The following is an 11,246-nucleotide window of genomic DNA, read 5'->3' as shown; positions in this document are numbered from 1 at the left end:
AGCTGCCCGCGTTCTGCCTTCAGTGTAGGAAAGATTAATCATTACACAGTGACCTCGTTTTTGCTGGAAAATCTTAAAGAGAGATCATTTTGTGATATAATCCGTCCAGGGTGTAGAGAAGTCTAAGGAGCCACAGGAGAGCAAAGCATGATAAGACAAAATAAAGTTGATTTAAAAAAAAAAAAAGTATTTAAAAAAAGTCAAATCTCTCACACTAAACTTCAGTCATCCCTGTTGTCCACGGGTCTACAACTGTGTCTATATTTAGTTTGTCATTTGTGGAGCAGGTCAGCTGGGACCCCTCCGCAGGACACGCCTCTCGGCTGAATGGAGTGCGTCGCGCGTAAAGTCCGACCTGTAGCAGATACAAACTTTTCTGTTTCTCGGGAGTTTTTTTCTTTTTTAAAATAAGTATCCATTTGGCGCAACCGATCGGTGTTTAGACGACTAAATGCAGCGATGACTCGAGAGGAAGATCTCATCCGGATTGCAAAAAAACTGGACAAGATGGTGTCTAGAAATAACACGGTGAGACTATATTTTGACACCCACAGGTGGCGCGTTGTCCCGCCACCTCGCGCTGCGCAGAAGGCCTGCAGTAGACTTTTCCATAAATTAAAATGGGGTCCTCTTCTTTTCTGTTAAACACGAGTTTGGTTCCTGCTGACTCGGTGTGTTTGGAAAGTGTGCAGAAGTGAAGCGCGAGCTTGACCGTAACAAACGATCAACAGGTGTTCGTGGGTTTGCGTGTATTTCTCTTGCAGGACCGTTTCAGTGCCAGTGTGCAGCTCTGCTGTGTAGCCCAGCTCTTTTGTGTTTGTCAAAAGCTTTTTTTCTCTCTCTTTCTGAAAATGCTTAGCGAGTTTAACTGACATAGAAGTGCGCAGAACAGAAAGTAAACACCGCGGCCTGTGGGCGTAAGGCCGTGCTCGTGTTGTGACTGAATCTGCAAACACGACATTGTTCGCGTCGCTCCTGCACAGTTAGGGGGCTGCACAAGATAATGCCACCAGCTGTAATCGGAGTAAACAGCCGTGCAAAACAGTGGATCTAATGTTGTAAAAATGCCATCGAGTGCAAATGAAAAAATAATAATAAAGAAGTGAAACTGTTCTTGTTTGCTAACCACATTGCGCTTTCTTTTTTGAAAGGTTAACGCATTCTTGTTGCCAGATCTGTGCGTTACACTGTTATTACGCATTTCTAAATGAACCGTTTCAAGAGTTAAGGGGTTGCAAGTAACGATGTCACTGTTTGGTGAATACAGGAGGGCGCCATTGACCTGCTGAAGGAGCTGAAAGGCGTCAATATGACTCTCAAACTTCTACAGGTGGGTTAAATTTTAATTTTGCTGATCATCCTGGGGAAATGTGGAAAAAAGAAAACAATTAACCCGTGTGTCTATGTTGGCTTCAGGAAACGAGAATTGGAATGTCTGTTAATGGTATCAGGAAGCACTGCACAGATGAAGAAGTGATTGCTTTGGCAAAAGTCCTCATTAAAGACTGGAAAAGACTTCTGGGTACACACACTGATTTACATGCATACTACAGTGTTTCCACAGCGGTGAAATGGTTGCTTGTGCAGTCAATACATCAGCACGGAGTCTGATTTGCTGATATGATTTCTCCTCCAAAACACGCACTCATGCAGACTCTGGCCGCTCTCATCCCGAGAAATCGTCTGAGACCAAGAATGGTTTGAACTCCAGCAAAATGGCAGCTTCTCCAAACAGCTCTCCCTCGGAGACGCAGAGCAGGTCAGTGGTTTCACAGCGGTTACACAGATACTACACAGGTACACTTAACGTGACTTTTAATACAAAGAGCACACACATTATGAAGTGAAGTTCTGGTTAATGTCCGCATACCTGCTGTGCCTGCCTGCTGTCAGGTCCGTAATGATGTGTGTGTGGGGCTTTGCAGTGCACTGGAACAAAAGTATTTTCTTCGCATTCATAAAAACACCTTAAAAAATAACTCTCTGCTAAAAGTGACAACAGCTTTGTAAAAAAAAGGCATTGAAATGTTTAAAGTTCAAATAAAATTTCAAGGTAATCTACTGCCTGGCTGATCTACATTCAGACGATTTAATTCAGTTCAGTTGTATTTGCATAGTGCTGAATCACAACTGGAGCTGCCTCAAAACCCTACAATAAGACAACAGTCAAATGACCCCTTTGACAAGCACTTGGCAATTGTGGGAAAGAAAAACTCCCTTTTAACAGGAAGAAACCTCCAGCAGAACCAGGCTCAGTGAGGGGCAGCTATTTGCTGCAAACAGTTTGGGGTGTTTAATGACATTAAGGACAGAACAGACTTGTGAGCCACTGTAATGTTACATTTTATCCTTTAGGTAGCATCATAACTTTAAATAGGGAGACTTCTTTTAATGATAAACTGCACATAAAAGTGTTAAACCTTCTGATAGAACAGTTCTCGTAAGAAGTGAAACACACAGAGTAGTGAGCTCCAACGTGTTCATTTTACTTGCAAGGAAGCAAAAGCAGGGCAGAGTTTCATTTATACACTTTTTCCAATGTTATCCACTTTTTTTATTGTTAACAGTTACTTGGCATCCTTGTACTGAACATGATTCTGTCTGCTTTGGATAACAGATAGCAGAGTAGCCACAACAAAGCCTGAGAAGAGCACAGATGGAGAGAGACATTGAGAGATACACTCTTCAGCTTACTGCAAAGCGTGTTACATAACTTTAATAATTTTTCTATCACCGTCATTCTTCCTAACAGCCAGCAGGGCGCGACTCCAGAAGTCTGTGGGACGATTTATTACCCCAGGATATATTTTCCAAATTATTTTATGTTCTCAGTAACAAGTTAAAATCTCATGAATTGGACTCGGCCTTTCTCTTTTTTTGGACTGTCTCTCTCCCCCATCACCCCCAGCAGGTCCCTCTTACTTTTTCCTTCCCACTGTTGGCAAGTGCTTACTCATAGGAGATGATTTGATTGTTGGGATTTTCCATGCATTATTGTAGGTTCTTTACCTTACCATATAAAGTGCACTGGGGTGTCAGTTGTTGTGAATAGACACGACTGAATCAGGTTATTCTGCATTGTGACTGACAGATTGATAGCATATTAGCGTGCAGACTCACCAACAAGAAAGAAAGATGGGTATGGTGCTCCTGAGAGTTCCAACGAACAAATTAAGAAAACAACAGCTAATAAAAAAATGTTTCGAAAGCACACAAAACACAACAGCAAATATGTATCTAAAGTATTACATGAATAATGTGATTAAAACACACATTACCTGCATCTTTTTCTCCCTCACAACAGCGATGAATCCTCTACTTCTTTAAGCGTGTCTCACTGCGATCCTTCACACGTTTTGGTTTCTACTTCTGCAGCTGGTCCGTGATGTTATTGTGCCCCCAGAAACACTTCAATTGTGGATTTTTTTCCCAATTCTGCTGTGTTTTGTCTGCTTTTCCAACATTTTTCTGTTAGCTGGTGTTTTCTTAAGTTTCGGTGGGTTTGACCTCTCGGAGCCACCGTAGATGGGAGACCACAAATCAGTGGATGATGATGATGTCTTAAGGGCTACATGTCAGACTCGTTGTTTTTTTTTTCTATTTCGTAATTCAGTTTAGTGTCAGGTAGGTTCTTGTTTGGTTTTGCTTGTTTCACTTTCACTGAAGATGTTTTAATCCTGGGTTATCGTCAGTGTATTTAAATATCACAATATGGTGGGTCCATGGTGTAGTGGTTACGTGTGAAGGATCCCTGTTTTGAGACCCAGTCTCAGGCAAACACAGGCTAGCGTGCTCGTTGTACCAGTCTAAAAGCCTGGATAGATGGCAGGGTTGTGTCAGGAAGGATATCTGGTGTAAAAACGTTGTGCTAAATTAAACAAGGGAAATCAGCCAAAAGCACCTGCTGCCAGTGGATATTTGTTAGAGTCCAAATTTAGGAAGTTCTGAACAGGTATATAATACAAACCTTGCTCTTTGTGAGGGCAGGTGACTCACAGTTATGCAGACATCCTGTGTCTAAGTAAACGTGTCCCTGAAAGCCTCTCTTGATGTTAATAATGATCAGTAATGTCTGTGTCTGACGTCTGTGTTAGGTAAAGCTTCAGCGTTGCTCAGACGTCCTTATTAGACTGAAGAATCTCAGTTCAGGAGTGACTAAGACTCAAGATTTTACCCTTAATGTTTCTGTTGAGCTAATTGACTTCATGCTTAACAAGTCCCGGGCTCCTGATGCTGCTTAGGGCCTAACATTGAACCAAGTTCACCATGTAAAAAGCATCAAATTTTCTTTAAAAACAGGTTTTGGTAATATTGTCTGTGTGGACAAGACGTCACAATCACGTACTAACCAAATGAGTTGTTGTTAAAGAGAAAACAAAGACAGATGTATTAATCGGATCTATATATGTTTTACTTTGTAAGAGATGGTCGGACCCGTATTGTACTTGTGAACAACATCAACATCCACCTGCTTGCTGTTCAGTTTTTGGTGTCATGATTAATTTTGAGAAGGGAGATGACGCTGGGGTGTCAATCATGTTTGCTGGGATGTGACCCGACTGAATAAAACTAAAAATATTTCCTTCTTTGTTTCTCTTTAGTTAGTTTTTTTTTTTTTTGACATCGGGCAGGATGATGGTCCGGTGGTTAGCACTATTGCCACACAGCAAGAAGGTCCTGGGTTCGACTCCACTGTGTGGTCCGACCTAACTGTGTGGAGTTTGCATGTTCTCACTGTGTTTGGGTGGGTTCTCTCTTATTTCCTCCCACAGTGATTTCCCCAATTTTAGTGATTTACTCATAGGTGTGAATGGTTGTTTGTCTCTTTGTGTTAGTCCTGTGGTCGGCTAGTGACCTGTCCCTTTGCCTTTCACCGTGTGACGGCTGGAATAGGCACAAGCCTGACCGTGAGACCCCACCTGCTCACCCTGGTGACCCCGAATTGAATAAGAAGATGGATAGTTTCCCAAGTACACTATAGCAAATCAGCTAGTTTGTTTTTCTTTTTCAAGAGTCTACTTTTAATTAATTTAATTAAATTTTATAGTTTTTAGTTTACCTCTATAATAACCTTGCTACATATATCTTTTAAAGTCTATGCTTAAAGCTATTTTTCCATGTTAGATGGGATAGATTATAGAATATAGAAGTCAGCACAGTGATGTTGTTTTGTTCTGCAAGGCAGCACTGTTTACAAGTGCATATGTAGGGTAAAAGCTGAGACGCTATGAAGTGTCCTTCACTGTTTAACTGCATGAAAGCACTGACTTCTTCAGTGCTTGTCAGTGATTTAAATCATGTTCGTGTTAATATATTTGCCATTTTTTTCAACCCACTTCCACCTCTAACACTCACTGTGGTAATTCTTGCATAGAGGTAAAAACAGTGCTTCTCTTTTTTCTCTCTTAGTCACAGCGAGCAGGAAGTCAAACTAAAACAAGACTCCGATCATGACAAAAAACACGCTAATACAATCAGGAAAGACAAACACAATGATGGCCATGAAATCAAAAAGAGACATGCTGACGACCTCGTGGAAGAAAAGCACCTGGAGGACCTTGGAAATGCAAAACATCTGCAGGAAATCAGGAAAGAGAAACAAGCACCCCCAGAAAATCCCAACGTGGAGGTCGATAACAAGAAGCCGAAGCCTGCGCAAGACCCACGGGGTGAGAAGCACAAGTCGGAGCCGAGAAGAGGGAGACCATTAGAGGAACCAAAAAAGACGAGGCACGTGGAAGAGCTCAAAAAGGAGAAACCCCCCACGGAGCTCAAGAAGTGCAGCTCTGCAGATGAGATGAGGAAGGACAAACAGAGAGAAGAAAACAACCACGAGAGGCTCACCAGCACACCTCAGAGGGAGAGACCTCTGAGCGAGCCTCAGAGAGAGAGACCCACTGACCCCCACAAGCCCTTGTTTGAAAGGTGAGAACGTAGAGGCTCAGAAAAACGCACGACACTTCCCAGTAAGATCCAGCAGAGCTTCAGACTCTGTTGTATATTTCAGGAGAGGTGTGCTGGACAGCAGTGTGCTCTATCCCACCCGTTTCCCCTCTCCTCCTCGACCCGCTCGGCCTCCTCCCATCAAACGCCCCGCCATGGATTTTCTGAAAGACAGGTTTGGACTCTCGTGCTGCCTGAGCTGCAGAGCGCGCGGTTGCTGCTAATGACTTAACATGCATCAGTGTGTTCCACGTGGCCTAACAGGATTCCTGCTGTGCATGGTGCATGCTGACAAGAGTCACTCAGGTGTGTTTTGTGAACAGCATGCCGCATCGTCAGGTGGCCTTTTGACCTCTGCTGTTGTGACATATGTCCAGGAAGGATGGCAAAGACTCTTCCTCCCGACCTCCTCGCCCTCACGCTCCCCGACCTCCTTCTCCACCGACTAAACGACCTCCCGTGGAAGTAAAGAAGGAGAGGTCAGATGTGGTTTGGTGCATGTTTCTGAAGTTCTTGAGTGACGTTAGACAGAAAACAACGAGAGAGTTTTAAAAAATCTCAAACAAGTGCTGATTTTCAGGAAAGTTCCTTTGGATCCAAACGCTCCGATTGCTCCTCTTCCTCTTCACCTACATCCTCCTCCTCCCTTAAGGTCAGGCTCTGCATGCCTACTTTCTTTGCAGTGCCGTAACGATTTTCTGTCATTATTCACTCTGTTTATGAAGTGATTCATCTGAGCTCAGAGGTGTCTTTTCATTTAGAAAAGAGCCTCCTGACCCCAACGCTCCTCTTCCTCCGCTTCCTCTTCACCTTCACCCTCCTCCTCCTACGAAGCGGCCCTCTCTAGATGGAATGAAGGAGAAAGACAGGTCTGAATCAGACGAGTTACAGACGGGAAAATATTTTTTGGAAAAAAAACAAACAATTTTATTCGGACTCAGAATTTGAATCTGTTTTTTATTTGCTAAAGCAGGAAGGAGTCAGACTCTAAGCTGCTTCCTCCACAGAAAAAGACGTCAGATCATGTGAAGAAAGACAGGTCTGGGATCTGGGAATGGTTCTGTTTCTCATTCATGTAAAAAAAAAACAAGTTGGCTGCAGTCTCTGGATGATCAGTGGCCTTAAGAAATCTGTTTCTTTGGTTTTACATAAAACACTGGTGTTCAGTGTTGGTACCAAAGCTGTGTTCTTTTTGCAGGAAAGACTCAGTGGATACCAAATTGTCTAGAAAACATTCAGATGAAACCAAAAGAGAAAGGTTTGCAAGTCATCTGCATGAAAATATCTGTTCATTCCCTGTGTGAAGACTGTTGGATTTTAGAGCAAAGGGAGATGGATGCATTCTCGTTTTATTGTTCACAGACGGGTTTGGTTAAAAAAAAATCACACACAAACTCTTCCTCTTGTCAGGAAAGATTCATCAGACTCTAAATCCCCCCCTCCCAAAAAGCCCACCCTGGAGGCCAAAAAAGACAAACACAGGTGTGCAGGAGCCAGGAAATAAGTTTGAGAATACAACATAAGCGTGTGTGTGTGTGTGTGTGTGTGCACTTATCTTATATGAAATGTGATGCTAGTGATGCTAATCCTTTGTTGCAGAAAGGACTCCTGTGAGTCAAAGCCTGGCCAACCTGTGAAACGTCATTCAGCTGACAGGTATCAGTTCTGTGCACCAGTTTAAATCTCACCAGTACTTAAATGTGAAATCCAAATGATTAAACCCAGACTGACTGAAAGTGTTTCACTGCTTAGACGGGAATCGACTGACTCAAAGACGAGCAGCTCGCCAGCAGCAAAGAAGCTAACAGGAGAAAGGTAAATAACAGCGACCGGTGCTGATTAAATACAAGCTCACCAAACTGTCAACCCTCAGGTGTTAAAGTTTTGTGTACTTCTGCACGTGAAAAACATAAATGACCTTGAGTTTGAATTACAGGAGAGAGTCTCAGGGCTCGAAGGCTCCTCAGCTTGGACCTCTACAGAGGAAGCCCTCTACTGACAGCATCGAAAGGTATTTAATTATGTTTCTCAGGTTCTTAGGATGATTTTATCTTGCAGGGTACAAAATAAGGTAAGGATGGCTATTCACTGTAGATTTACAGTACTGTGCAAAAGTCTTGTGCCACCCCTCAATTATTTATATTGGTAGGAAAATGGAAAATTCAAACATTCATAGAACTACAGCATATAAAGAATATAGGATTCTATATGATTCTAGCTGGCTTGAAAGTAAATATTTGGTCTGATCACCTTTATTCTTGAACACAGCAGGAACTCTCTGAGGCAGCATTCTTCTCACTTCTTTAACTAGTCTTCAGAGTTGTTCTTCAGGCTTCTTGAAGGACATTGAAAGCTCTTTTTTGGATGTTAAGTGCCTTTTGTTCTGTTTTCTGCTAAGATGATCCCACACTGCTTTAGTAATGTTGAGGCTCGTGCTCTGGGGAGGCCTTGTGTGTTTTTCTGTCTACATATGTTTCAACATTGTGCTTGGGGTCATTGTCATGCTGGAAAATGAAGCCGTAGGTATGGTATCGCACAGTGGATCAAAATGTGATATAGTCTAAAATTGGTCCACAACAACGGTTCATCTCTTGAGTTAGGTGCATTTTTAAATGCTTGAATGATTCATTGGTCAGTGTTGAGTAGCTTAACAAACAAAAAAAGTTGAGTAGAGTAGTGGCTCAAGACTTTTGCACAGCACTGTATGCTTATTATTTTGCACTCCTATTTCACAAGCTGCCAGTTCGTGGGAGGACTCAGTGGGTGGCAACAAGCGACTCCAAATAGCCTCTTTATCAGTGTTGACATTCATCATTCTTTAATATTTTTTCAAGGACTGATGAGTCAGAGCGTTTCAGGATGGGTTCTTTACATGATGGATGTTAGTAAATGAATTATTGCTAAAGGTTAAAGCTGCACTTGTGTGGCTGGTGTGCAGCACCAACAACGTTTTGATCCGTATTTAATGAATTTGACACTAAAAATCTTTGTTTTGTTTTTTTGTTTTTTTACAGAAAGAGTAAATCCGAGGCTCCCAAAACTCCCACTACCCCGACCAGCCCCATGTCACCCAGCTTCAGTTCTCCTGGGGGTCCGCTGTCCCCTCACCTGGCCACTGGAGACTCCATCAGAGACAAGTGCATTGAGATGCTGGCAGCTGCCCTGCGCACAGATAGTGAGGCTTAGGCTGCACGTTATCATTGCTGCAGTTTTAATATTCACATTAAGACGCGCTGCAGACTGCCTGCTGACTTACATGAAATGTAATTTCTGAACTTCACAGATGATTACAGGGAATTTGGAGCTAACTGTGAGGGCATGGCAGCAGAGATTGAAGATCATATCCTTCAGAGTTGATAATTCTCCACTATGCACTATGATTAATTAAACTGTAGTTCTTTCAGTGTTGAACCAAAGGGAAAGCATCTTGTTTCAACATTATAGCTGTTATCAAGCATGCTACTCGGAGGAATTAGTTTGCCCTTGACAGTGTGATCGCACATATCTACCAGGAGATAAAAGCCACTGATATGAAGTATAAGAACCGAGTGAGGAGCCGCATCAGCAACTTGAAGGACCCGAAGAACCCAGGCCTTCGCAAAAATGTGCTCGCAGGAAGCATCGAGTTACGCCGCATCGCCACCATGTCTGCTGAGGTACAACAGCCCTGCAAGTTCACCTCTCCTCAGCAATGAGCAACACTTTGCACATTCCTGCCTTTTCTTTAATCTTTCGTTATCACACATCATGTCGTCTTTATTAAGGAAATGGCCAGCGACGAGCTGAAACAGCTGAGGAACGTGCTCACCCAGGAGGCCATCAGGGAACACCAGATGGCTAAAACTGGTGGCACCACCACCGACCTGCTGCAGTGCGGCAAGTGCAAGAAGAAAAACTGCACCTATAACCAGGTACACACATGTGTCAGAGCAAAGCAGATAACAGGACTAATAGGGCTCTAATGGTGGCATTAAGGCGAGTGAGCGTGTGAAAGCGATGTGTTTCCAGAGTGAAGCAGGCTGTGATGTTTGTGCCTTTTTCACAGAGAGAGGTGGTGTTGTAATAGGGCAGTTATTTCTCCAGCTGTTTGCTTTTAGTTATCACATAATAATGAGAAATTTTTTGCTGTTTCACACGATGTGACCGCACTGAGTCGGCTATTTACTGCTGTTGTTTGTGATGTTCTGAAAAGCCTGTAGAGTAACTGTTTCTCTTTTGAATGCCACAGAAAAACAAGAAAGCTGTGGGGCTGTATTAGAGCTGGGGCTTAAATCAGCTTCAGCGATGCTATTTGATAATTTGAGGAGTTGTATGTGGCTCAAATAAATATAATGAGATTGATGTATTTCAGTCACAGAGTGGGGGATATACACTGTACTAGTGAGGAAGGAGTGTTTCAGCTTCACTGTAGGTCGTACAAACCGCTTCCTTTCAGTTTGGTGTTTTGTTTACAGTTAAACCTGCTGTGTGTGTGTGTGTGTGTGTGTGTGTGTGTGTGTGTGTGTGTTTTAGGTGCAGACACGCAGTGCTGATGAGCCAATGACCACATTTGTTCTGTGCAATGAGTGTGGCAACCGCTGGAAGGTAAGACTTTGCCTGAACCTGAACAGCTCTGCTCTGACACTATTTCATGCTCTGTTAAATAACTTTAAAGAGATTTTTAATGCTTTTTATTGTTCTTCTCTAAATTTCAGTTCTGCTGATGCCATCAAAGGTCACCCCTCATTTTTTTTCCTGAGCAAACTGAGAAGCTTATTTTCTATAATGGGATGGGAATGGAGTTTATAAACTGTTGCAGCTAGTGATTTAAAGTGATGATGTTGTTCTTAAGATTTCCATTTTATCTTTTTTTTTTTTTTTTTTTTTTAGATTTATAAGCATGTGCTAATAATCAGAGTTTGCTTTATGCAGCTTTGAGAACTAAGAGTGTACGGTATGACAGTTTGATGACTGAGTCATTAAATAAATCTAGCTGTAACTTAACAATAATCATGGTGCTGTCATGATGGAGAGAATCATAATCCATTTAATAAGCTGTGACATATTACGACTGCTCACTTTGTACATATCTAAAGCCAATAAAACTGCATCAATCAACGTTATGGTTGCTTTAAAAACTGTTAAGATGTTCTATAGTCTTCCTCTTCTGGTCCGCCCTGCCGCCCTATTCATAGCATCTACTTGTGTCGCACCCACTGCATGTCCTCCTTCACTACATCAGCATCATTCAACATCCTTTGTCCAACATATCCACATGCCCAAACTCTCTCAGCTTCCATATCTGTCTCCATACATTGTATAAG

The 11,246-nt window shown here is 42.5% G+C and overlaps 1 protein-coding gene across 4 annotated transcripts; it reads left to right on the top strand.

Annotated features, from left to right (window-relative positions):
- The first annotated feature begins 258 nt into the window (after window positions 1-258).
- Window positions 259-11,045, top strand: tcea3 (transcription elongation factor A (SII), 3). 4 transcript variants are annotated; one of them, XM_026184905.1, is made up of 21 exons: window positions 259-528; window positions 1,268-1,330; window positions 1,417-1,522; window positions 1,654-1,759; window positions 5,410-5,925; window positions 6,008-6,118; window positions 6,321-6,422; window positions 6,524-6,595; window positions 6,705-6,812; window positions 6,917-6,982; window positions 7,142-7,201; window positions 7,354-7,425; window positions 7,543-7,599; window positions 7,696-7,758; window positions 7,880-7,954; window positions 8,958-9,118; window positions 9,227-9,283; window positions 9,445-9,599; window positions 9,708-9,854; window positions 10,456-10,527; window positions 10,638-11,045. In XM_026184905.1, exons 1-21 carry the CDS (start codon window positions 460-462, stop codon window positions 10,644-10,646), a joined length of 2,247 nt encoding a protein of 748 aa, XP_026040690.1. In that variant the 5' UTR covers window positions 259-459; the 3' UTR covers window positions 10,647-11,045. The 4 variants fall into 4 exon arrangements, with proteins under 4 accessions (XP_026040690.1, XP_026040689.1, XP_026040691.1 ...); XM_026184904.1 differs by having other exon boundaries at window positions 6,914-6,982; XM_026184906.1 differs by lacking the exons at window positions 5,410-5,925; window positions 6,008-6,118; window positions 6,321-6,422; ... (2 more) ...; window positions 6,917-6,982; window positions 7,142-7,201 and having other exon boundaries at window positions 273-528.
- Window positions 11,046-11,246: the final 201 nt, after the last annotated feature.

The sequence above is a fragment of the Astatotilapia calliptera genome, chromosome 11 (genome assembly GCF_900246225.1).
Source record: "Astatotilapia calliptera chromosome 11, fAstCal1.2, whole genome shotgun sequence".
NCBI classification, from domain to species: domain Eukaryota; kingdom Metazoa; phylum Chordata; class Actinopteri; order Cichliformes; family Cichlidae; genus Astatotilapia; species Astatotilapia calliptera.
The sequence above is the reverse complement of the archived record's forward strand: the minus strand, read 5'-3'. Positions and strand labels throughout refer to the sequence as shown.

Excerpts from the sequence above, each read along its gene's own strand:
- tcea3 (XM_026184904.1), top strand. The coding sequence starts at position 460 with ATGACTCGAGAGGAAGATCTCATCCGGATTGCAAAAAAACTGGACAAG. Across the intron at positions 5,926-6,007 it reads CACAAGCCCTTGTTTGAAAG|GAGAGGTGTGCTGGACAGCA; the intron begins GTGAGAACGTAG and ends TGTATATTTCAG. Across the intron at positions 7,600-7,695 it reads AAACGTCATTCAGCTGACAG|ACGGGAATCGACTGACTCAA; the intron begins GTATCAGTTCTG and ends TTCACTGCTTAG.